Genomic DNA, 27221 nt, shown 5'->3' with positions numbered 1-27221 from the left:
AGGAGATAGGAGAAAGGTTGCCCAGGCCTAGGGGAATGCAGAGAGCTGGCCCCATCCGTGGCCCGTGCAGCTGTGCCCGCATGGAGCTGAGGCTGCCGCCCCAGGAAGCCAGTCCCATGGAAGGTCCAGGGCCAGGTCCAGGCTGTGGCCGAAGGCCAGATTCGAACCAGAGAGTCCCCAAGCGACCACGGCCTTCGGGCATTTCCGGACAGCTTCGTCCCACGTTCGTGAACCCCCACTGGTAGGTCACGTGGAACCTATCCCAGGGTTCGGGTATTTCCGGGCAATCCCGGGTGAAGTTCGGGCATCTCCGGATGGCGCTCGGCCCTTTCCGGCTTGCTCAGAGAAGCCACCGTTGGCAATGGGGCCGACAAGCCTCGGAGCAGCTGCCCTCAGCGTCAGGGCGGAAGTGCGGCGGCGTGGTACGTCAGTTCCGGAGAGTGACGGAGCGGCGGGTCAGAGGCGGCAGCAAAATGGCGGCGCCTGAGGAGCGGGAGCTGACGGCGGAGCAGACCGAGAGGCTGCTGCAGTTCCAGGTGCCGGCCTGGGGGGAGCTGGGCCCGGGGCCCCGCAGCGGCGCGTTGTGAGGGCGCCGGGTCACACCGGCCTCGCCTTCCCCGGCGGAGCCTCGGGCGCCGCGGACCCTTCTCCCGCCAGGGGCCCCTTGCGCTCCCGGAGCGGCTCGCTGAGCTCCACCTGAGGCGGTTACCGGGCGCTGGTCAGGCGGCTGGGTGGGGCGGGGCCCGGGGGGGCGTTGCCAGGGGCTGCAGCTCGCGGGCCGTCCGTGCACGGGGCCCCGGAGCTGTGCAGCCCTCGGGACAGGGCCTTCCCCTGACCCCAGGGCGCGGGCACGGCGCCCACGCGGAGCCCTGCAGGGAGCAGGTGCTTTGCTCTGCCCGTCGCAGCCCCAGGTGCTCCGGCTTGCCGGCGCCTCGGCAGGGACTTGGCTATCTACGTGTTCTGCAGAGTGCCGCCGACACGCCTGGTGGCTTAAACGTGCTGGGCTCTGATTGTTGTTGTGAACACGGGAAGTGAGTTGTGAATGAGTCAGTGCACCTGCCTGCAGGAAAATCTTCACGGACCGCCCCAGCCTCTTTAATTACATGGGCTCGGAAATTCCTTGCATACTCATTAGTGCTGAGTGGGAAGCTTGTGGGGGGACTAAGCAGGCAGCTTCTCATTCACTTTGTCAGATAAGTTGCCAACCTCATCATTCTGAAGATCCATAGATTTGTAAAGCTAGAAGGGACCCTTGTGATAATGTAACCTGACCTGTATAACATAGGCCATAGAACTTCAGCCAATAATCAGCCACAAATTTTGTTTGAGGATGTTGAGTACAATTATTTAGATATTAGCTGTGGTTTTTCACATACATCATGAAATGTGCATGGCTAAAAAACATATATTGGAGATGTGACCCCATGAGTGCTTTGCAAAGCACACATGGTCCAGATGTAGGTGGACATGATGAGGGAAGTAGTGGTCAGGAAACCATGTTGGCAGACAGGAAAGAGACAGGTCTCAGAGTGGTGGCCATGTTAATCTGCATCAGCAAAAAGAACTAGTACTTGTTGTACCTTAGAGACTAACAAATTTATTTGAGCATACGCTTTTGTGGGCTAAAACCCACTTCATCAGATGCATGCAGCGGAAAATACAGTAGGAAGATATACACACACACACACACACACACACACAGAGGACATGAAAAAATGGGTGTTGCCATACTAACTATAATAAAAGTAATCTGTTACAGTAGGATATTATCAGCAGGAGAAGAAAAACTTTTGTAGTGATAATCAGGATGGTCCATTTCCAACAGCTGACAAGAAGGTGTGAGTAACAGTGTGTGGGGGGGAATTAGTGTGGGGAAATAGGTTTTACTTTGTGTAATGACCCATCCACTCCCAGTCTTAATTCTAGCCTAATTTAATGGTGTCAAGTTTGCAAATTAATTCCAGTTCTGCAGTTTCTCGTTGGAATCTGTTTTTGAAGTTCTTTTGTTGGAGTATTGCAACTTTGAGGTCTGTAATTGATTGGCTAGGGAGGTTGAAGTGTTCTTCGACTGGTTTTTTGAATGTTATAGTTCCTGTCTGATTTGTGTCCATTTATTCGTTTGCGTAGAGACTGTCCGGTTTGGCCAATGTACACGGCAGAGGGGCATTGCTGGCACATGATGGTATAATCACATTGGTAGATGTGCAGGTGAATGAGCTTCTGATAGTGTGGCTGATGTGATTAGGTCCTATGATCCTGAATAGATATGTGGACAGAGTTGGCAACGGGCTTTGTTGCAAGGATAGGTTCCTTGGTTAGTGTTTTTGTTGTGTGGTTGCTGGTGAGTATTTGCTTCAGGTTGGGGGGCTGTCTGTAAGTGAGGACTGGCCTGTCTCCCAAGGTCTGTGAGAGTGATGGCTCGTCCGTCAGGATATGTTGTAGATCCTTGATGATGCGCTGGAGAGGTTTTAGTTGGGGGCTGAAGGTGACAGCTAGTGGGGTTCTGTTACTTTCTTTGTTGGGCCTGTCCTGTAGTAGGTGACTTCTGGGTACTCTTCTGGCTCTGTCAATCTGTTTCTTCACTTCAGCAAGTGGGTATTGTAGTTGTAAGAATGCTTGATAGAGATCCTGTAGGTGTTTTGTCTCCGTCTGAGCGGTTGAAGCAAATGCGGTTTTATCTTAGAGCTTGGATGTAAACAATGGATCATGTGGTGTGATCTGGATGAAAGCTGGAGACATATAGGCAAGTATAGCAGTCAGTAGGTTTCCAGTATAGGGTGATGATTATGTGACCATCGCTTATTAGCACTGTAGTGTCCAGGAAGTGGATCTCTTGTGTGGACTGGTCCAGCCTGAGGTTGATGGTGGGATGGAAATTGTTGAAATCATGGTGGAATTCCTCAAGGGCTTCTTTTCCATGGGTCCAGATGATGATGATGATGATATCAATGTAGCGCAAGTAGAATAGAGGTGTTAGCGGACGAGAGCCAAGGAAGCGTTGTTCTAAGTCAGCTATAAAAATGTTGGCATACTGTGGGGCCGTGCGGGTACTCATAGCAGTGCTGCAGACTTGAAGGGTGAGACAGTCGAGGAAGGAGGCTATCTTGGAAAGAATTGAGCCCATCCCTGTGTGGCTTGCAAGGTCCACGTAGACTTTTGTCATTGATCAGTTCTTAAATGTTTGTTTATAAAAACCTAAGTTCTTAATTTAAAAAAAGATTAACCTGGAGTTAAGGTTAAAAGGATTTATTATACATGGACTGTTTGTTACTTTAAAGAAGACTGCAGTCTGCAAACAGCTGTATAATTAAAAGGTAATTAAAGTCTTTAAGGTCAGTGATAAAATGAAACCAGGTGATGGAAGGATAATGTTTCTCAACTTTTGGTTGTTTACATGATTCCCTTATGAAAGGAGGGCAGAATGAAGGTGGTTTGAGTTAACTGTGCATATGTGTACTTACAAGTATCTTGGATTTCTTTTTTAAATGGGGAACTTTAACTTGGAATTTCCAGGCTCATTAAGATGTTTATTGAGAAAATTCATCGTTCTTTTCAAGGGTTTGTTTTGTTTTCAAGAAGTGATTCTTTCAACTTTAATTTTCAGTTTGTTATAGAAAAATAGCTTCTATTTTAAGTCAAACATAAATATGAAGTGCTTTAGTATCCTTGAATTATTCTGTCCAATACTGTGTGAGCAACAAAAGGTTCTTAATTTGGTTTTGGTCAAGAGATGTCTTTTGGGACATCTGTAGAGTAGGTTTGGGCAATCCAGAGAGAGATGCACTTCTGTTTGTTAGAAGCTAGAACAAAGTGTGGCTGCTTTTGTAGGATTTAATTATTGATCCATGTTCATTATGGCATTTCTGGCCTGATTCTCACACTTTTGACTGTGTTCTAATGTAATGATGGTTGAGCGTTAGCTTTCCTCTGCAGACACAGAATGGGATAGTTTCTGTTGTGATAAGAAATTTGCTTTCAAAACTATAGTGTCATTCAAAAAAAAAAAGACAGTGAACCTACTGTTAATCTAAATTAATTAACAAAAGTAAAATAGTGGCATGCAGCTGAAAGGAGCCAAACATTTGTTCGGTTTGAGAAGTGGAGAGAGATGAAACTTGTTAGCAAAATGCCTCTGATACTCTGGGCATCGCAATACATATCAAAACCCTTGAAAAATGCACTTGAAAAAAATTCTCTTCTAAAAAAGATTTGGGAAAGGCTTTTGTGTTGCTAGACGTCAGATGCTTTTCGCCCTTGGAAACATAATTCTCTGGAATTTGGCTGTGGGTTGGGAATTATCAGTAGTGCCAGTTATGAGGATGTGAGGACTTGCATCTTTTATGTGATGTTTCAACGTATGAGTCTTCCAGAGAAAGAACTTCCTTAAAGTCTAATATACAAACCCCCACAATCTTATGCTTACTAGTACTGAACTCTTGAGCAAATATGCTACTAAAACATTGAATTCCACTTCTCACTGCTTTGATCTGAGGAGCTTTCAGGGATTTTAATCTGCATCTCAAAACTGTAGGGAACGGACTGCCTCACAAAGCAGCTCCTACCTTTTTTCTTAAGGTTCTGTATCTTGTATGAGAAGTTGAGACAAATGTTGAACTTTCTAGATGCTTGTTTTTAATGGGGCTTTTGTGGTTCTTGATATTTTAGTTTTTGAAGTTTTCTATTATATAGTGCACTCAGCATTCATAGCCCCCATGTTAGGTTGCATTGTTCTGCTTGGGAGCCTGTTTGTGACTGCTGGTTTGGTGGGATTAGCCTCTTTATATTGTCTAAAGGTGTAGTAAGAAGTAAAGTGCATTGAGTAAAAGGACAAGGCCTGTGAATTCAGAGAGAGAGACAGTACATAGATACTCTGGTGATGGAAGGCTTCTGACACTCGGGGTGCCACTGCTCTGGGCAGGTTGCTCAGGTCTTCTGCCCCACAGGAGCACTGGGGTTCAAGGCTTTAGACCTGGGGGGAGCACTGGGGCTCAAGCTACAGGGGGAGTGCTGGGGCTGAAACAGGCGCTCCCCTCATAGCTAAAGCCCCAGCGCCTCCTGTGGGCCTGAAGCCGAGAGCAGAGCTGTGGGGCTGAAGCCCTGAGCCCCAGCAGAGGCTGAAACTGGGAGTGGAGCCACAGAGCTGAAGCCCTGAGCCCCTGCCTGGAGCCCTGAACACCCCTCCACCTTGCGGCTGCAGTTCCAACCTCCTGTGGCTGAAGCCTTGAGGCAGTCCAGTATTTGCTTTTTGTTTGGGTTATTTGTCTGCCCTGCTGCCTGATTGATTTACTTCCAGTTCCACATGTTGTCTAGTTGACCAGTTAGACTGTAACTCTTATGTTCATATCTTTGAGGTTCTACGTATAACAATAAAGAGGAAAATTATGGTTAAGTGGAATTATTTGAAAATGTCTTTTAGGCACTTGAAATTAAAGACTAATAAAGTGTGCTGCTTTTTATTGTGGGAAAACCTTTACATGATGAATATCTTGACAAATTCACATAAGATACTGGAAATTAAAGCTGACTGAAGTGTGGTATTTACTTCAGATTTCTAACATGATCTTGCTGGCTGATGCTTTAAAAAAAGGGGGGAGGGGTCTTGCTGTTAATACAAAGGTCCCTAAAAGCTATAGGGAAACTACATTAATATTTTTCCAGCAAGAATGGTCTAAGCATGATTCTTGACCATTTGAACTGTAGTCATACCAGGCATTAACATTCAGTGGAAAACTATTTTCAGCATCAGTGAGATATTTTATAACATCTGTGAGCTATGTTGCCTCTACTCTGGAACATGGTAGTAAGAGTGCTGTTTAACAAGCTGATGCTGGTACCTGAGGTTGCATCTACACAGGCAGTTTTGAAGGAAACCTCTCATCACTGCACCATCACCAGTACATCTCCACTGGTTGTAACAATGGTGGGAGTACTAATGTAAATTGTGGTAAAAATGTTGTAGGCTGGTCTATACTAATGCTCCCACTCATGGGAGGTTTCCTGAAAATTGCTGTTATGGATAAGGCCTGGAATGTTACCAAGAACACAACTGCCATACTACAGTGATGGTCAGTGAATAGTGTTGTGAATTAGTACTCATCAAAACATACACGTAGCTAACCAGCTCTGTAAGCACCCCTGCAAATGTTGTAAAGATCAACACTCTTTAAAACAAATGGAACTTAGGTAACAAACTGTGATGTATATTTGCTTTTCATCCAAAAACTGCTACTGTATTTTGCATAACTTAAAAAGGGGAGAACGTTCTGTCAGGGCAGGCAGTCCTGTTAACAGCACCCAGCAGTAATCCTGATCTGTAGAAACAAAGGTGTGAACAAGTTTCTGAATCTTGTAAATATGCAATCGCTAGCAGCATTTCAGGGTTATTAAAAGAGGTGGTGATGAAGAGCTTTAGAACACGTTCTATTCAAAGGCTTAGATGCTCCATTGTAAAAACTCAAATGCCTGAACAAATAGCAGGCACAGGGATAAAGTATGTGGTTGTGTCCACTCAGATCCAGTGCTTTGAAAAGGCATCCAGAATGTACATTCATTGAGGTCTAGGCTACACTACAAAGTTAGGTCAATGTAAGCTACCTTGGGACAACCTAGTTGTCCATGTGTCTACACTTAAATTTGTCTTCTACATAGATAAGCACACTGTTACAGTAATGCAGTAACACCATCTCCCCAACTGGCATTGAGCCATGGTCAGTGTACTGCGGTCAACACAGTACCAGTGTAGATACCGCATTTCCTATGTTAACCCTAACAGACTTCCTGCAGCTGTCTCACAATGCCTGAAACCAACCACTCTGGTCAAAATTGTGAATTCCACTGCCCAGGGTCACAGAGACTGGACACCTCTCCCCCCTCCCCCCCGCCACCAACCTGTTAAAGCACTGCAGATTTTTTTAAATGCATTTTCCTGATTGTCCAATTTGGCGAGCACACCTAGCAGCTCTCCAGTGTTGTGTGCAACTCTCCAGCTGACCATGCCAGCTACACGCTCCAAATGCATTCTGGCTTGGAATAGACCGAAGGTATTAGCTTTCCTGGGCCTGTGAGGAGAAGAGGACATCTACGAACAGATTGCATGGGGGATGCAGGAGAAGGGATATGAGAGTGAGCAGCAGCAATACTATATGAAAGCAAAGGAACTGCAGCAGGCATATCAGAAGGCCAGAGACGCCAACAGTTGGTCCAGTCTGAGCTGCAGACCTACAGCTTTTACAAAGAGCTGCATGCCTACTTGGCAGAGACCCCACCGCCACTCTGCACGCCACCATGGATTCCTCCAAGAAGCCCAAGTCACGGGCCCCTAGTTTGAACAGCGAAGAGGAGGCGGAGGATGGGGAACATGTGACTGATGGGTCTAGCTGCACTGCAAGCCAGGACCTGTTTGAGACTCCACTGCAATCCAGTCAGTCCTGGCAGTAGAGCATGGACAAGCCCAGTGCAGGGGGAAGGAACCTCAGGTAGGTGCTTAAATGTATTTCCCATTACAGTGATGTACTGATGGCATCCTCAACTTAACAGGACACAGCTGTCAACTTTTTATTAACTTACTCATACTAGAAGTGATAGCGGTATGACAAAAAGAGGCAGAGGTGTCTGCTTTTCATTCCCCTATACAGTTATGCAGGGGACATGCAGAGCAGTTGGGTATCACTTGAATCTTCCTGAGAGATCTCAATGAAACTTCTGTGGAGGTTCTCTGCAATCCTCTCCCAAAGGGTTCTGAGGGTGGCAGCCTTACTACTTCCTTCCCAGTAGGATGCTTTCCCATGCCAGTTGTCAATAAGTTCAGCAGGCACCACTGCAGTAAACAGGCTGGCAGCAGATGGGCCCAGCTGTTCTGGAACCAGCAGTAGCTGTGCTCTCTGTGCCTGTCACCCTCCAGGAGTGAGAACAGCTAAAATCACCACTGCGTGTGGAAAATGGTTGCAGTATTCAGTTCCATTCTTTATACTAATAGTTTAACATCACAGGAGTAGCCGGGTTAGTCTATATCCACAAAAACAACGAGGAGTCTGGTGGCACCTTAAAGACTGACAGATTTATTTGGGCATAATCTGACTTCTTCAGATGCATGGATCAATAAATCTGTTAGTGTTTAAGGTGCCACCGGACTCCTCATTGTTTTTGTGATAGTTTAATGTAACTGAGCCATTCCCCCCACATTTTCCACACCACGGCTAGCTCTCTGGTGCCATGCACAAGCACTCCAAAGCAGAAGTGTCAGTAAGCATATCTTGCTTAAAACTTTTGGGGGGAGCAGGGAAGGGAGTTCTGAATCTAACTTTTGCTTTCTGTTGTGACTGTACTGATAATGGTATGTTTTGTGTTATCTGTAGCTGCTGCTGTTGTGGCTGTGAGAGATTGCTCTTCCACACCTGCCAAATGCTGAGCCAGATAAAGAGGAGAAAGAAGAGAACTCAGGATGACATGTTCAGCGAGATCATGTAAGCCAGTGCTGCATCAGACCGGTATCAGAGGGCCTGGAGGGTGAATATTGCAGACTGTATGGAGAAAGGTGCAGAAAAAGGAGAGGAAAATGCACCAGGACACAATGGAGCATCTCCGGAAGCACACATAGATGTTGCAGATTCTTGTGGACCTAAAGGTTCAAAAGTCATGGGCTTGCTTCCTTTTGCAGTCCATGGAGAACTCCATTACAGCACTTCCCTACATCCCTTTCAACATTCCACATGGCATCAAGGGCCCATATCCCTACTCTGACCATTCCATGCCAGGGGACATTAAAAACAGCTACACTTCCGCATGCGCTGACCTGTGAAAGCCATGGTTGCTGTATGTGTAGCTAAAATGGATGTGATTGTTCCTTCCTTGTAAAGTTCTGTTCCATAAAGTTTTTAATGGTTTTGCTTTTAAATTGCACAGCGTTTTCTTTGCATTGGTTTTGTACTCAGTAAAATTCTCTTGGGAGAATAATTACATATGCTATGGAGTGGCTAGCGGTACTGAACGCATCTGCTTGCTTGTACAGTGTGACAACTCAGGATCAGTGACAAGCAGTGTGATAATCATAAATGCACAGCAAGTGCCATAAAATTAATAGTTACTTTGATAGTATTATATTCATAGATGTACACTAATCACCACACAATTCCTAACAGGCTTTAAAACGGCATGCCCAGGTAAAGCCCAGTACACCACAACACGTTACTGTGATTCACTGTTCAAGTGCTCTTCCAAAGCTTCCCTAAGCTCATCTGATAGCCCTTGTGTCTCGGTGTTCAGAGTCAGCAGAAAGCCACTCTACCTCCACCCTGCTGGCAACTTTCCCCCTTCCCTTCACAGATATTATGAAGGACAAGCAGGCAGCTGTAATGGCTGGGATATTCTTTTCACTGAGATTCAATCTTGTGACCAAACAGTATTGGCGTCCCTTCAATCTACCAAAAGTGCATTCAGCTTTTATTCTGCACCTGCTGAGCTGATAGTTGTTGAGGTGACTGGTGTATGACTTCATGACTTGGGAGTGGGCTGGGGCCCCCAGGATCACTACTGTAATTTCAACATTGCAAATGGTAATCTGCTGGTTGGGAAAGAGAGCACCTGGTTGTAGCTTTCTACAACACTGTGTTCTTAAAGATGCAAGTGTCACGCCCCTTTCCTGACCAGCCAACTTTGATGTTGATGACTTATCCCTGGTGATCCACCAAGGCTTGCATAAACATAGAAAAGTAGCCCTTTCTGATGACATACTCTGTGGCAAGGTGATCTGGTGCCAAAATAGGGATATGTGTGCTGTCTCTTACTCCATTGCAGTTTGAGAACCCCATAGCTGCAAATCCATTCACTGTGTCCTGCACTTTGCTGAGAGTCACAGTCCTGCATAGCCAGAGACAGTTAGTGGCCCTGCACACTTGTAGGACCGTGGCTCCAACTGGATTTTCCAGCTTTCAAATGACTTCCCACTGACTAGTAGCAATCCAGCATTGCAAATTACCACAATGCAATCACTACTCACGTCTTTGCTGTCAGTGCAGCTTTCATTCTGGTGTCCCTATGCTGGAGGCCGGGGGTAAGCTCGGCACATGGATCTGGAAATGCGACCTTGTGCATCCAAAAGTTCTGCAGTCACTTGTCGTCATCCTAAGCCTGCATTATGATGCAATACCACCAGTCAGTGCTCGTTTCTCAGGCCCAGAAGCCGCACTCCATCATTTGCAGCTGCTTCATGGATTCCACCAAGGGTCTTGAACTGGTTCTCGCTTGTCTCACAGCAATCTGCCCTCCAGCAAATCATCCCGTTCCCTGTGGCTCTTCCTGCAGCTGTGCTAGTACTGGAAGATTGTGTGTCTTGTGCTTGTAACACTTATGACAGTAGTGCAGAGCTGTTCAGGCTCCATGATTGTGTCAGAGATGGTGAGCGAGGAGGGCTGCACTGGTTCACAGGATTTTTAAACAGGTGAAAATTGTGGGCTATAGATGACATGGAATGGAGACAGTTGTAAGCTTGTAGGTTGACCCCTTTCTCTGCCTCACCATGCAGTGCCAAAACTTACCAAAAGACTGTTCTGGGTGGTGGTGGGTTGCACGCTGGAATACCTACCAAGGGTGTACCGTGCTGTGCATCAACACAGCCACTCCTGGTAAGTACGTACAGCACAGATGTAAGGAGCCAAATATGAAGAGACTCACGCAATATACTAACTGTGGTGGCTTAATGCCAACGTAACTTGAGGAGGCAAAAGTTCATATTGTAGACATGCCCTTAGGAATGTAGTTTGTTATCCATGTCTTGTTTCAGAAGGATACTTCATAATGGCAGACAATGAAGTGTGGCTGGAGTTAAAAGCATGGAATTTAGTTGAATGTCAGCAAATTTTGTAAAAGATCCTTAAAGCTGAGGCTTAATAGCTATGAAACTTGCTGATAAGTAAGGATAAGATTGTCACAAGTCAGATTCAGTGACTTTCAGAGACCTCCATGACACTTTCCCTTCAGCCCTGGTGCAGCGGGGCTGGAGCTGTCAGCTGGTGGGGCAGCCCCAGATCTCCCAGATGCTGCAGGTGGCAGGGGGACCCCAAAGTCTCCAGCCACAGCGGGGCTCTGGGGCTCTTCTTCCCTATCATTTTTAGTACAAGTCAGAGACAGGTCATGGCTTCTGTGACTTTTTGTTTATTCCCACAACTTGTCTGTGACTTTCACTAAAAAATAACAGTGACAAAATCTTAAACTTACTGATAAGATATTTCAGCAACAAAAGGAGGTGTCATTGAATTGGAGATCTCCGATGAACAAGAATACCAGGCTAGAAACACCTGATTTAAGTGACTGAGGGCTTGTGGACTCTTGAAACCCTACTGTGGTGCTGCTGCATTGCTGCAGCTATGCCATCGTAACACTTCAGTTTAGTCACTACTATATCGACAGGAGAGTCTTTCCTGTCAGCATAGTTAATTCATCTCCCCAAAAGGCAGTAGCTAGGTCAGTGGAATAATTCCTCTGACCTAGCACAGTCTATGATGGGGGTTAGAGCAGCTTAAATATGTCGCTCAGGTGTGTGACTTAGCCTTGGTCTACACTGGGGGGGATCGATCTAAGTTATGCATCTTCAGCTACGTGCACAACGTAGCTGAAGTTGACGTACTTAGATCGACTTACCGTGGTGTCTTCACTGTGGTGAGTCGACTGCTGCTGCTCCCCCGTCAACTCTGCCTGCACCTCTCACGGTGGTGGAGTACAGGAGTCGATGGGAGAGCACTCGGGGGTCGATTTATCTAGATTAGATGCGGTAAATCGATCCCCGCTGGATCGATCGCTGCCCGCCGATCCGGCAGCTTGTGTAGACATATCCTTAGCTGGGTCGATGTAACTTTGTATTTTTGTATGTATGCTGTCACTGAGTGGTGTCAGGCTAATGAGAAACGGTCCAGTCTTGTAGCTGTGGCAAAGAGTAGATGGGCGTAGTCAGAGTGCTCAGGAGCAACAGAATCCTGATTTAGTTCAAGTGCTAGATTTCAAGCATTGCTTTTGTTTACAAGGTGAATTAACAGTTGAGGGAGAATCCAAAATGTTTGTGGGGAGAAAAATCTCAGGTTCCTAAAACAGATGAGCCATTCATCTTCAGCATGGCAACTGAAGTCCCTTGATCCTCAAAACATTCTTACCTGGACAGCCAAATGTTTTCGAGAGGACCTGGATATCTGTTCTGAAAGAGCCAAGTAACTTGGGGAGGTAGCAAGCAAAATTAAACAGGAATAGCAAAAGTGGACAGGAGTGAAAGGTGCACAAATGTAGAAAATGGATGGCTGTAATTGGAGACTGCCCAAAGGAATTTATATCAGATTACCACTCCACCTTCACAGCCAGAGCATGCTGTGTTTTGCAGTAAAGCAAAGCCATCTTGGGGCAGGTTGGATCTTGCCAAGTTTCTGTAAGGCTCAAAATTAAAATAGGAAACCGAATTTAACCCAAAATATTCTCAAATACTGAATGAGAACTGACTTAGTGAGAACTTGTCTCACTGTTCTACAGAACTGGGAGTCCTAGTGGTAAACATGATACTTGTTGCATTTGGCTAATTAACAGACCTTCCGTATCTCAGAAGGCTTCATCTATGATGAGTAATGTGCAGTTTAAGTATTAAGAGCTGTAGACCAAGCAGCCATATCCTCTATGCTATAGGGCACATTCAAATTTCAGACGCCTGACAGCCCCCTTATTAGATATCCCAGCACCCCCAATAGCTCAGCATCTTGGGGTAGGAATGAAGAGCCTGGGCTTTTCACCAGGGTGTTTTCCCTGGACCTCCCTGACAGTGTAGGCCTACCCTATTGATATATTTTGCTTTCCACAACCAACTCTCTGTACAATTTTTCATGAGTGATGTACCCGAGTATTCGGATTCTGATATCTAAACTATTATGTTTATTCACCTAAATTTAGGTTATTGCTGATTATGCACTATATGTATCTCACTATATGTATCCCAGATGTACAGACACTCTTTTCTTAACTTGTGTACTATATACTTTTGTAACATTAGCTTTAATAAAATTTAAAATCTATCTCTGGCCATCGGGTTTAATCCCAAAGCTAGATGTCCACTAAATCTGTCAAGCCACTGTGATAGCAAAGAAACTGAAACAGTCTGTGCAGACAGTGAGTCAGTCCAGAACATGAGCTACTTAATCTTAATAAAGCTTGGCCTTACAAGAGATCTTGCTGAGGGAGTTGGTACAAGAAATGAGGCAGAACGGGAAACAATGGACTCTGGCTTAAAAGGGTCAATGCACATTGGAAGGCGCAACAACTAAAATGAATCATGTCTTCTCTTGCCACTCACCTCCCTGTAAAATAATTATACTACAAACATAAGCTCTCCCAGGGGCTTCCCGTTTACCAAATGGAACAGGATTTTCCTACTGGTTTGTTTTTTAATGGAGCGGAAGCCAATGGGGCTTTCTTTTATTTACTTTTAGGTTTGTGCGCTCACATCACTTAATGTCATCTCCCGTAACATGCCTAACTTTCAGATGTTCACGGACTGCTTCAAGCAGTTGCTTCTACAAGGCTAGCAGCAGCATGGTTTTCCATAAATCTGTATATGTGCTCAGTTACCATGGTGATGGACACACATAAAATAAAACCCTACTATGTATTTTCGAGGAGGTTTTTAGTGGGTGGTGTGGGGAGAAATTTATTTCTCCAGCATGGTGACAGGAATGTTCACTCTAACCAAAGATTTTTGTCCTCATCCAAAAGTTATATCAGCTTTATATTTTATAATACCAGATGCCCACCTCCATGTGACTTCTTGTGCAGAAGTTTTGATTAGCAAGGACTTCAATTGTGCTTACCTGCTGCTGAATGAGTACTGAGAAGCCCAGTGGCTGTGAGGTCTGTAGGTGGTGGTTGCTTGTGCAAAAAACACCCACTGAATTTCAGATCCCATTGTAATATGTTCAGAGTGCTGTGTCTGTGTAAACTGGATAACATTGTACACTACAGCATATAGTGCAAAGCTGAACAATGCTACATCTTCAGTAATAGCAGTCATTTCACCTGAATTGCTTTACAGTTGCAATGAACTGTGGCTGAAGTAACAGGCTGGAAGGCTTGTCAATGGCTTCCCTCACTCCCTGGGGAGGGGGGGGCAGGGGGGTGACCTTTGTGTGTATTGATTTTTAGGCGTAGCCTCTGCGACGAAGTGGGAATGCTCATAATGTTTTCTCTGAAGACTGTGTGGGTGCCTCGGTTTCCCCTATGCCGTTTTTAAGTATCTAGGTGGTGGGAGAAGGGGGTGTGATTGTTGCAGAGCCCTAGAGGGCAGATGTGATGCTGTCTGGACAGAGAATGGCTGACACTCTGTCTCCTGGCAACTAATGGCCTGGGCCCCTCCTCTACAAAGGTGCCAGCTGAAGGTGTTGGAGAACAAAGAGATCGGGTGACCACCTGGCCCGGGAGAGGGACAAAGGGGGAGGAGGAGCTGGAGAGTTTCAGTTTGGGACTGGCTGGGGAATTGGAGGGAACCCCGAGGCTGGGGTCTAAGATCCCTACCCCACCAGAAGGACCTGACTAAGGGGTCCTGTTTATGCCTACAAGCTCTGGTGTGGACTGTGTTCCTGTCGTCTAACAAACCTTCTGTTCTACTGCCTGGCTGAGAGTCACGGTGAATTGCAGGAAGCCAGGGGTGCAGGGCCTTGTGTCCTCCAACTCCGTGACAGCCTCCCATTCCTTCTGGAGTAGAGGGGAATGCTCCCAGGCAGTAAGGCTGATTGGATTGCTCAGGGTATGGCTACACTTGAAATTTCAAAGTGCTGCCGTGGCTGCGCTTTGAAGTGTGAGTGTGGTCGGAGTGCCAGCACTAGGGGAGAGCTCTCCCAGCGCTGCACGCAAACCACATCCTCTACGGGTGTAGCTCACGGCTCCCAGCGCTGCGGCACTGATTACACTGAGGCTTTACAGCGCTGTATCTTGCAGCGCTCGGGGGTGTTTTTTCACACCCCTGAGCGCGAAAGTTGCAGCGCTGTAAAGTGCCAGTGTAGCCAAGGCCTCAGTCTGGCTAGAAGCTGGTAATGGGTGAGATACTTACCTAACTTGCAGAAGTGCTGGGGATTGCTTAGTATTGGGAGAATGTAAAGTCCTGTCTGAGAGCTCAGCATTTCACAGAAGAAATAGGAATACTTACAGAAGTTGCATGATTTTCATGAGCAGCTGCTGGAAGCAATCAGTGGTGAATTGGGAGGGGAAGCTTTTTAAACCAAAGGGGCTGCCTGTTAATTTTGTATTATGGTTACACGCCTCTGTTCAAATACAGCAATGAACTATAGAAATATTACACTTCCTTAGCACTCATCCTTTGGTTCCTTCCTTCACCAGGACTTGACTGGCATAGAGTCTATGGACCAGTGTCGTCATACCCTGGAGCAACACAACTGGAACATAGAGGTACCAGTTAGCATTGTAGTTGGGCACTTTCCTTTCCAGCAACTTAGATGAAGAGTCTGAACGACTGTGGGGGTCTCTAAGTAGAATTTCCGTTCTGAAAGGATCCTTGTAGTGGTCTGAGTAATTATTAATCAAGGTCGTATTATAAAAACATCATGCTTATACTTCAGAAGTAATATCCAAGCTCCTGATCAGCACCCCCAGCAAGCTTTATTCCGTTGCTTATTGTTAAGAATCTTAGGTGGTCTCATGTAATTGTGGTTGTTCACAATTTCCATTCATATTGAGTTGCACATTGAACTGAGATCGTACTCTCCACTCTCTAAGCTGCAGTTCTTCACCTCGTATTCCTTTTTCTTGATCTCCAAGTGTAAATTGGAAAACACGTACCTAGTGGATGCATTCAGACCTCGCTAATGTTGGGAAACATGATGGAAGCTGTCACCAACCCCAGGGTCTGGTCTACGCCCCAACCTGTACCCAGTCCCTTGGAAGTGACCACTTCAGTATGCCAGCCCCCAAGAACCCATGTGGTTCCACAGGGGCAGGCCCATGGACTCCAAAACTGGACCTTCAGGGATCAGCGATCTTTGTCTGTCTTCATGGCTCCCTGCAGCGAATCCAGTCCAGCCAGACTCCTGTGGGAGGCTTGTACTGTACCCCTTCAGGGTGCAATACTCTCAGTGAGTATTTGCAACTACCCTTTTCCACACGCAGTCACCTGGCATACAGAATCTGAAAGTCCTTGAGCTAGCAAAGAGAGGCAAAGGTTAAGAGAGAGTTCAACCTGGCCAGTGCCAGGCCAGGGCTCCCTTCAGCAATGCTGCTATCAAAGCTCTTTCTTCCTGTCTCTGTCCCTTTGTCCTTCGTCCCAACCAGGTGAGCGTCACTCAAAGACCAGCTCTTAACCCAGCCCCATGACACCTTTCCCCTCTGTTCTTCACCTGGGGCCTTTGCTCTGCTCTTCAGCAGAGGGGTTGAGGGTCTCTTTCCTCCTGGCTGCTGGTTGCTAGGAGTGAACGTGCTGGTGATTGGGGTTTCCATTGTCTTTCCACATGCTCTGTTGCTCTGGGTTGGTTTCAGCCAGTCCTTTAACACTCAGGCAGGTATGTGAGGCACTCACCTCATGTCCCCTGCTCTCCCCCAAGAGCTTTTAACCTTTCACGCTCCTTGCATAGCAGCGCAAAGCACAGAGGGACACTGAGGCCCACAGTGGAATCAGAAAAATATTACCAAAATCCCCACTTCACAATAGCTATGAACTGAATTCAGCCCAATCACACTTGCTGTAAAGCTTATTATTGTTACCATTTCAATCCATTTAGAATGAAGCTGCCAGAATTGGTTTTTTTTTGCCATATTGAACCTCTGTACTGACCTCTGCTCCGCTCCCATTTACCTCTACTCCTCTCGCACACTTTACATGCACCCCTCTAAACCACTGTAAGTCTTAGCGTCTTCAACCATGCAGTCCCCTACACCTCTACAAGCCTTCCAGTCAACATGCATGCAGGTCTGCCACACCTTTCAAAACATTCCTAACACCCGCTTAGATCATGACACACAAGAATAGCCACGCTTGGTCAGACCAATGGTCCATCTAGCCCAGTATCCTGTCTCTGACAGTGGCTGTTGCCAGATGCTTCAGAAGGGATGAACAGAACAGGGCAATTATCATGTGATTCACTCCTGTCATCCCGTCCCAGCTTCTGGCAGTCAGAGGCTTAGGGATTCCCAGAGCATGGAGTTGCATCCCTGATCATCTTTGATGGACGTGTCCTCCATGAACTTATCTAGTTCTTTTAGGAACCCAGTTATACTTCTGGCCTTCACAACATCTCCAGAAAACGAGGTCCACAGGCCAAGTGTGCGTTGTGTAAAGACCTACTTCCTTATTTTTGGTTTAAACCATCTGCCTATTCATTTATTTGGGTGACCCCTGGTTCTTGTGTTATGGGAAGAGGTAAATAACACTTCCCTAGTCACTTTCTCCACACCAGTCATGATTTTATAGACCTCTATCATGTTCTCCTTTAGTCATCTCTTTTCTAAGATGAACAGCGCAGTCTGTTTAATCTCTCCTCATATGGAATCTGTTTCATCCCCCTAATCGCTTTTGGTGCCCTTTTTCCAAATCCAGTGTGTCTTTTTTTTTTTTTTTTTTTAGAAGGAATGACTCGAATTGCATTCAGTATTCAAGTGCAGGTGTACCATGGATTTATATAATAGCATTATGATATATTTTCTCTCTTAATCTATCCCTTTCCAAATGGCGCCTAACGTTCCATTGATGACCTCCTGCCATGTGCCTGAATTTTTTCCTGTACTGCTGCTTGGGAGGCAGGGCTAGGAACAGATCGATTGTTTGGCTCTGCTCTCCAGCTGTACAGCACCGTGTAAGCTCAGTGTTGTACAACTGTGAGACCCCTTGGAAACACCTAGTCTGGAAGCTGGCAGCGGTTACTTTATTTTGATGTGTTACGTTGCACATGTCAGGTGCTCTAGGCACAGGGACAACTAACACCTACCACAGACTTCAGAATGGAACAGGGCATTTTCTCTAACCTGTCTGTATCCATTGAAACTTTTGATGGACCCCTTTTGTTGCTCCTCCTATGACAGGCAGCTGTACAGGACCGGTTGAATGAGCAAGAGGGCGTCCCAAGTGTCTTCAATCCACCTCCATCCCGGCCGTTGCAGGTCAATACAGCCGACCACAGGATCTACAGCTATGTTGTTTCAAGGCCGCAACCAAGGGCAAGTTATTTACTAGTTTGGGTTTGTCTCGTTGTGTGGAATGGGTGATATCTCTGAAGAAGGAAAGAAATACATCAACAGGGAAAGGAACTCTGTTTCCTTAGCAGATCTGCTTTCTTGTTTCAAAATATTTTCTCCCGAAAGCTACGAACAGTGCAGCTCCCTGGGCAGAACTGTTCTTACCCTCTCCATTACTACTTCGGATGTTTTCCTTTCTGGTATTTATCATAGTACACAGCAAACTCCTTCCTGCCCATACAGCTTGGAGCGAGGGCAGAGCAGAATTCCAACTCAGTTGTCCCAGTTCACCTAGAATTAAAGTCTGTTCCTGCTGTCTTGCTGTAGGATGATCTATTTGTATGACAGCCTGCTGAACTGATGTGGTCTGCTTTATGTGTGCTAGTATAAGATGTCAATTAACCTGATTGCAGATGGTTCATATGTAGCCCTTGTATAACACTTCAGTCTTCATAGAACCTCTGTAAGATGAGTAAATGTTGTTATCCCTATTTCACAGGTAGGGAAAGTGAGATGGAAGAATAAAGCCCAATTTTTGGAAGTGGTTACTGGCTTTGGGTGCCTAAAATGTCTCAGGTTGGGCTCTCAAAGTGAGGCACCTGTTGGTGACTACTCAGAAGATTTGGCTTGCCTGAGGTCATCCAGCAAGTCACTAGCTTACAGGCCTGAGATCAGAGCACTAGACCACAGTGTCTGTTTCACATATATTGCAGCATGTTTGATGCTGGATGGAGGGTTAGCTGCACTACTGTGTCTCAAGGGGCAGGGATAAAAACCTAACCGTTTGTTTGTAATTTCAGGGCCTGTTGGGATGGGGTTACTACTTGATAATGCTTCCATTCCGATTTACCTATTACACGTTACTTGATATATTTAGGTAAGTACTTTTTTGTGCTGGTTTGTTTATTGATGGTAGCAAAGCAAAATCTAACTCCAAGTATGGCTGTGCTGCTTTTGGTGTTAAGTCTAATAAGACATCCGGGTTTGTATCAATCAGATAGTCACACATCAAAGTTCTCTGCAGTGTTGCCTGGTTCCTGTGTCTTGGAGACCTACAACATAGAAGTTAGTAACAAATGAATGTTGTATGATAGAAAGTAGATTTCAGAGAAGTATTATCTCCAAGAACTCATGGGGATGGGTGAGGTCGCAGAGGACTAGAAGGGGAACAAAGAGGACCCAGGGAATTATAGACCAGTCAGCCTAACTTCAGTACCTGGGAAGATACTGGTACAAATTCTGAAACAATCATTTTGCGAGCACCTAGAGGATAACAGGGTTATAAGGAATAGCCAGCATGCCAAACCAACCTGATTTCTTCCTTTGGCAGGGTTACTGGCTTAGTGTATGGGGGGAAACATTAAAATCAAGATATCATACCCACTAAGGCTTTTGACACAGTCCCTCGTGACATTCTCATAAGCAAACTTGGGAAGTGTCTCTAGATTAAATTAATATAAGGTGGGTGCACAACTGGTTGAAAGATGGTACTCAGAGTAGTAAACAAGGGTTCGATATCAATCTAGGAGCAATTACCTAGTTGGATCCTACAGGGGTCAGTCCTGGATCCAATACTATTCAGGATTTTCATTAATGTCTTGGATAATGGAGTGGGAGAGTAGGCTTATCAAATGTGAAGATGACAATATGCTGGGAGGGGTTTCAAGCACTTAGGAGGACAGGATTAGAGTTGAAAATGACCTTGACAAACTGGAGAATTGGTCTGAATTCAGCTAGATGAAATTCAGGAAACATAAGTGCAAAGTACTTTACTTAGGAAGGAAAAATCAAATGCACAACTACAAAATGAGGAATAATGCCTAGATGGTGGTGTTGCTGAAAAGAACCTGGGGTTATAGTGGATCACAAGTTGAATATAAGTCAACTGTGAGGCACCTGTGAAAAAAGTTGTTATTCTGAAGTGTATTCACAGAAATGTCATATGAAAAACAAAGGAGGTAACTGTCCCGCTCTACTCAGCACTGGGGAGGCCTCAGCTGAAGTGCTGTACCTGGTTCTAGGTGCCACACTTCAGGAAAGATGTGGACAAACTGGAACAAGTCTAGAGGAGAGCAACAGAAATGATCAAAGGTTTAGAAAACCTGACTTGTGTGGAAAGGTTTAAAAAACCGGCCTGTTTAGACTTGAGAAAAGAAGACCAAATATGTGAAAGGCTGTTCTAAATAGGATGATGATCAGTTGCTCTCCATGTCTACTGAAGGTAGGACCACAAGTATTGGGCTTAATCTGCAGCAAGGAAGATTTAGGTTAGAAATTAGGAAAATCTTTTTAACTCTAAGGGTAGTTAAGCTTTGGAATAGGCGATGGAGATTTTAAGAACAGGTTGAAAAAACTTTGTCAGGGATGGTCCAGACTTACTTCGTCCAGCCCACTGTGCTGAGGCAGGACTTGATGACCTCTTGAGGTCCCTTCCAGCCCTATGATTTTATTCTATTTCTAGCAGTGTCTTATGAATCTGTAAAGGAAACTAATGTATTTAATTCTAACTCAAAATCAGGCTGACACTTGCAGTTCCTAAATATTAAGCAGTGGAGACCAAAGAGGGAATAGGCACACTTATATCTATTGAGGCACTGCCCAAAGGTTCCCCTCGGGAACAGGCATGTAGGGTAACACAGTCCCAGCCTCAGAGCTTACAGTCTAAAGAGCCAAGACACAGACAACAGGCTGTAATTATTTCCTCCCTGGTGTAATCTCCTCTTCCAGCAGCTGCCTAAAATAAACAGTCATGTGTTAAACCCTCTGTGCAACAGAACTGCAGTTCTGGAAGAGACTTGTCCTGATCAACTTCCTATGAATTGCCAACCAGTATAAGACCAGTGAGCCCTTAAATCTGGTATCTTGTCTCTGGCTGTGGCTTATGCCTGATGTTTCAGAGGATGTTGAACCTTCCCCACGCACAATACACCTGGCCTTTATGCAGCGCTGTTCATGGAGGGAGTGCAGGTGAGGAAATCCATCATAACCTCTGACAATCAGCTGATGCCTTGGAGCATGGAACTTTACCTGGCTTAGGTTTTTCTCTAGGGTGTTCATATTGTGGTCTCAAGATGGAGTAGTCAGTGTCTTAGCAGATAGCTGTAAATTTTGACCAGAAAAAGTTCTTCAGAAAGTCAGTAAGCTGAATTTCCAGTGTCCTTTGCTTTTCTTCTAGGTTTGCTGTGCGTTTTATACGCCCTGACCCTCGCAGTAGGGTCACGGATCCAGTGGGTGACATTGTTTCGTTTATTCATATGTTTGAGGAAAAATATGGGAGAATACACCCTGTCTTCTACCAGGGAACATACAGCCAGGTCAGTATGGCAGGTTGGTGCAAAGAATTCATGGGACTATCTTGCTGGTATTGCCTGGCACACTGGCCCTAAAGAGGAATGACAAAAGCCATTCTGCATTTTAAAAGTCCAGTACTAATGCTCAGACTCAGTAACGAGGTAATGGAGATTGCGATTATGAGCGTATTAGGAACCTGAGTCCATCCCACTGTTGACATTTGCCATGGTGGGGTCTCTGCCAGGCTCAGGGACGTGCCAAACAATTGAAGCTGGGAAGGCAAAGCTGATCTGGCAGTTCCTCAGCTGTCTCTGTGGTTCAGAAGCCCACACCTCTTCTTTTGTTCTGCTAGTATTGGTTTTATAAGTTGACATAGTGGCCCAAAGTCTGTCCTGATGTACACCCCATTGGAAGTGACTGGGGCTGCACCAAGGTGCAAGTCTGAGCAGAATTTAGCCCAGTATCTTCAGAAACTTGGGGAAATGGCCCCTTTGAGCCCAGGAGGTAAAAGGAGAGAACAGATCCCTCTTTTGTTGGATTTTGGGTGATGATTCTTCCCAGAAGAAGAGGGGCTCCCTAACATGTCTGTCTCCTGCCACCCCTCCCTCCTTTCAGTCTCAGCCCCAATGCGCGCACACTCCTCTGTTGTGAAGTCCATCCCAGCAGGTAGCTGAGTGCCAGAGATCACTGCTGAGCCTGTATCCCTTAGCACTACTCCAGGGCTGAGGTCATTCCCTCCAGCAGTCCCTGCCCCCAGGAACAAGGGGCCATACTTAGAACCCAGACCTAGCCCAAGAGCCCCATGGCAATCAATCAGCAACTCAGTGCCAGTTCAACAGAGTCCATCGAACACTTGCACTGCTGGGCTTGTGGAGTGAAGTGTTTCAGCTGAGAAGTAGGGGGTTACAGAGGTCAGCTTAATAATGTGTTTCAGTGGATGTGATCAGAAGGTTGGATCCTACATCATCCACATAGGAAAATGGAGCCAAAAACTGCATGTGATTCTGGGCCATGGGAGTCCTCCTGGAGGCTGAGCCAGAGAAATCCTCCTGGGTCACTAGGTGTGCAGTGCTTTGCTTGGCATTGTCCCAAGGCCTTGCCTGCCAAGGAGCAGTGAGGAAAGCACAGTCAAGGGTTCCTTTCTCCTGCATGCAGAGAATTCACTGGGCATGTTGGTGTGGAGAGAGGTTTGACATGTTCTTCAATTAATACCACATTCCATTGAAAAACTTCTCCCTTGGGCCTATCCCACTCTAATACCAAAGGGGCAGCAGTCCCAGTGCTCCAGGCCCCTCCCACTCCAGCTTTTCTGTGCTCTGTCCCCAGGCGCTGAATGACGCCAAGCGGGAGCTGCGCTTCCTGTTGGTTTATCTTCACGGTGACGACCACCAAGATTCAGATGAATTCTGTCGGTAGGTTGGAGAGAGTTTTCTTACATAACTGGCCATGTGTTTGGGACCCAGCTGTATGTCTGCAATCTCTTCTCTTCCTCCAGCAACACGCTGTGCGCACCGGAGGTGATCACCCTCATCAACACTAGGATGCTTTTCTGGGCATGCTCCACAAACAAACCAGAGGGATACAGAGGTGAGCGTCTCCCCCTGCTGAACTCTTCCTGATTCTTGTTAAATCTGGAATAAATGGATTGATATTGCAAATAATGTGCGTCTGTTCTGCATGCTTGATAATTTCCCTGTGCAGGTAAGTGATAGGGCCCAGAGACCAGCCTGTGATACCTTACTGCACTGAGTGGAATGGGGCTACTCTATACCATGTTCTGCATAACAGAGGACATACCATATCTGAGACTAATATTGCAGCCCAAGGAGCCCTCTGCTCTTAATACTGGCTCTTCCACAGTCATGTCTCACCAGAGCTAGCAGCTGTCCCTTTGTAGTCAGCATGCTGGCTTCCTTCAGTGGCCTTGTCATAGGGGTGTTAGGCTGAGTGGGGAAGCAGGTGTCTAATGACAGTGGTTTGTGTTGTGCCTGAGGACAAAATGGCCAGAGGTGATTCCTTGGGTTTTTCCCGCCCCCTCAGATCTTAGGGGCCTTCTTAGGATTGGATATGGGGCAAGAATATTCACCTACTAGTCCACACTAGGCTTTGCAGCATGCCACTAAGTCCTTTTTGAGCAAGTGATACCTGTCCTACGAGTTCCTGATGGGGGTTGTGCTGAACAATGCATGTCGTCTTCCCACGACTGAAGGAGTGGCTTGTGTGGTAGTTTAGATCCTTCGTGGCCCACAGAGTGAGCAGCTGGGTCCAAGAATTGAACCCAGGACTGCTAGGCTACTGAGCCCTTGGAGATGTCAATGTCTCAGGACGAACACCCCTGACAGATGTCTTGGTTGTCTTAGCTTTGCTGATTCACAGGTCACTTCTAAAAAGTAAACGGACTAGTGGGTTGGCAGCCAGGGAGTCTGAAGCTGTGTCTCTATGCTCAGCAAAGGGACTGGCAGGATAGCGGGATCTGCCCACCTCTAGAGGCCTGGGGAGGGGGGCAATTCTAGTCTTAAGACCCCTTGGCCTCTCTGTTGGGACTGCCAGTGGTGACGGTGGTTTCTGTGCTCATCTCCCAGTGTCCCAGGCTCTGCGTGAGAACACATACCCATTCCTTGCCATGATTATGTTGAAAGATCGCAGAATGACGGTGGTGGGACGGCTAGAAGGCCTCATCCAGCCTGATGACCTCATTAACCAGCTGACATTCATCATGGATGCCAACCAGACGTACTTGGTGTCTGAGCGGCTGGAAAGGTACTAGGCTGGGAACTGGAAGCCCCAGTAATACTTACCTTGTGGAGTGGGTCAGATCTAATTCGGGGGGGGCTCAGTGTGGGCTGCATTTGGTTCTGCAATGCATTCAGTGGCCAATGGAAGTGCTGGGGCACGCAGGGCACTGCCTTGATGTGTACATTCAGACTACACTGCATTCTGGGAATTGAGGTCTCCATGGGCAACATTCCTGCTCAAAGATGAATAACCACAATCTGCTCCATTTTTCTGGACATTTAGGGCAGCCTGGAGCTGCTGGCACCTTTCAGGCAAAGTCTGGATGTAGCTGGACACTCTGACTGGCTAAGAGCGTAACTGGGACCCAGGCATTTCGGCCAGAGTCATGCTGATATCTTCAACCAGTCTTGTAGGGAGTTGCCTGCTTTGGAGTGCCAGCCCCTGGTGGCTGTGCTGCCGAGTTAAGGCTGTCTTTGTGATGTCCTGCTGCTGCCTCATTGACACATGCCCCCTCCAGGTATTGATGTGGGCTCCATTCAGACTGAGAGCCGATAGGCCCTTAATCCTTCCTCCTCCCCAGTCAGAGAGTGCCTTGCTGATGGTCAGACCTGTGGGTTTCTAAAGTGAGTCAGGAACGGGCTAAAGAAACAAGGGAGTCACTGTCTGCAGCAGAGAGCTGCGGAGCAGAGCTTTTGGGTGCATTGTGCATGGCACCTGCCCACACTACAGCCCTTGTTTGTACATTTATCCTGAGCCTGACATCAAGGCCATCTATTCCAGGGACTAGTCACCACAGAGAGCCCCGCCTTCTTCAGAAGTGGGAAACCTTCTGCATCATTTCAGAGTAGCAGCCGTGTTAGTCTGTATCCACAAAAACAACAGGAGTACTTATGGCACCTTAGGGACTAACAAATGTATTTGAGCATTAGTCTCTAAGGTGCCACAAGTATTCCTGTTCCTTCTGCATCGTCTGTGTGTGCCTCATTTGAGAAGGTGTTAGTGCTGAGAAGGCTATTGTCCTCCTCTTGCCCTGCCCTGCCTGTTTCTAGGTGTGTCGATATTAACCGCCCCTCATTCCCTGATGTTTGCAGGGAGGAGAGAAACCAAACGCAGGTCCTGAGGCAGCAGCAGGATGAGGCGTACCTGGCTTCCCTGCGGGCGGATCAGGAAAAGGAACGCAAGAAAAAGGAGGAACGGGAAAGGAAAAGGAGAAGGGAAGAGGAGGTGCAGCAGCAGAAGCTAGCGGAGGAGAGACGGCGCCAGGTGAGACAGAAGTGTTCCTGGGAAGCACAGCAGCAACACTGGCTCCAAGCTGTCTTGCTGCTGCTTTCTGCCTTCCTGGTCGGCCTGCCCACTGGTTTCCAGTCAGGTGCTGTATTCATATAATCCTGCATCTACCTCGTACGTCCTTCTCTGGGGTTTCCTGGGGCGTGTTCTCTCCCGTGCAGGACACGCTATGCCTTGGCATTGAGGCCAGCTCCATGCCAGCCTGGTGCTCTGACCTTCTTCGTTGCTTTTCAGACTCTGCAGGAGGAGAAGGTGCGCAAATCGGAATGCCTTCCACCGGAGCCGCACCCTGATGATCCTGAGAGTGTGAAGATCATTTTCAAGCTGCCCAACGATTCCAGAGTGGAGAGGCGATTCCATTTCTCACAGTCATTAACGGTGAGGGATGTCTAGAGCAGCAGGAGAATCCCAAATTCTTAAGCTGGCTGGACAGGCTTGGGGGTGGCCATGCTCAGTGCTGTCACGAGGTCACCCTTGCTGCAGCCTCAGTAGGCAGAGGTGAGTGCTTGCATGAGGGGGAGTGTAACCACACTTGTCACTACTGGGCAGGGAAGCAAGAGAAGAGTGAAAGACCAGATGTAAAGCTGAAATACCGCTTATCCCCTCCTAAACATGAGCTTCCTGCTGCTTTGCGGTCGGTCCATGGGTCTGCGAGGGCCTGAGCCTGGGCCCTGGGCTTCCTAGAGACCAGCCTCTGGCATGCTTCAAGCAGGCTCTTGAGAAAACAGCTGTCCCTAGTGGGCAGTCTGGTTCTTCGTCCTCGTGCAGGGTTCAGGTTGTCTTTAGTGTTTGACAAACTGAACGCTCTGCTGAGACTAGCGGCCTGGCCCCCACCCCAGCTGGGCATTTTAGTGCCTCTGCCAGGGCTGCAGGAATTACTGCATGCTGCTTTTCCATTGGCTAATGCCTCTGCGCTTTCCTTCCAGGTGATCCATGACTTCCTGTTCTCCTTGAAAGAGAGCCCAGAGAAGTTCCAGATTGAGGCCAACTTCCCTCGCCGTGTCCTGCCCTGCCTCCCTACAGAGGAGTGGCCCAACCCCCCCACGCTGCAGGAGGCTGGACTCAGCCACACGGAAGTTCTGTTTGTTCAGGACCTCACGGACGATTGACACTTTTCCAAAACACGATGGAAGGAGAAATTCAGATGATTATAATACAATATTTTTTTTAAAGACTGCTGCGTACAAATGAGGGATCAGAGACCACGTCACCCACACCAGCCATGCTGTGTGTTTGCGCTGGCGCGAGAAAGCTCACCTACTCCCACGCACAGTCATCCCCTTACACTTGAGGGCAGAGAGGGAGGGGGGCCACCATTGCCCTCCCCAGGGAAGGGCAGAAAAGGCAGCTCTTGGTCAATATTGCTTTTATGGAAAATACTAGACCCCCAAGGCGTGCCGTCGTGTGAAGATTTGATACTTTGCTGCTCCTGGTGGCCAAAGGACATTGCACCTGTGCAGCGGGTTGGGGGCCTGCCTGTGCTAGGGAGGGGAGGGATGGACAGAATTTCTTCAGCTTCCCCGTGTATAAAAACCTTTCTTTTACTAGTTCTCTTGCTTTGTAATGACCAAAGGAGACTGGAGTTGACAATGTTGACAATGGTATTAATTTTTTGATAAAGAGCTGGTTGAAGTTCTTAACGCCATGGGATCTTGCCCAGCGTTCTTAGCCTGTGTAGTGTAATAAACTCTGCCTCTAGCGTGCCTGTG

At 46.9% G+C, this 27221-nt stretch overlaps 1 protein-coding gene across 1 annotated transcript; it reads left to right on the top strand.

Annotated features, from left to right (window-relative positions):
• The first annotated feature begins 299 nt into the window (after window positions 1-299).
• Window positions 300-27221, top strand: FAF2 (Fas associated factor family member 2). Its single transcript, XM_050961778.1, has 11 exons — window positions 300-536; window positions 15355-15423; window positions 18046-18180; window positions 18999-19075; window positions 21374-21512; window positions 22816-22901; window positions 22985-23076; window positions 24072-24249; window positions 25317-25488; window positions 25747-25890; window positions 26439-27221. The coding sequence occupies exons 1-11, from the start codon at window positions 315-317 to the stop codon at window positions 26619-26621; spliced, it is 1497 nt and encodes a 498-aa protein (XP_050817735.1). The 5' UTR covers window positions 300-314; the 3' UTR covers window positions 26622-27221.

This window comes from Gopherus flavomarginatus, chromosome 7 (assembly GCF_025201925.1).
Source record: "Gopherus flavomarginatus isolate rGopFla2 chromosome 7, rGopFla2.mat.asm, whole genome shotgun sequence".
Lineage (NCBI taxonomy): Eukaryota > Metazoa > Chordata > Testudines > Testudinidae > Gopherus > Gopherus flavomarginatus.
The sequence above is the reverse complement of the archived record's forward strand: the minus strand, read 5'-3'. Positions and strand labels throughout refer to the sequence as shown.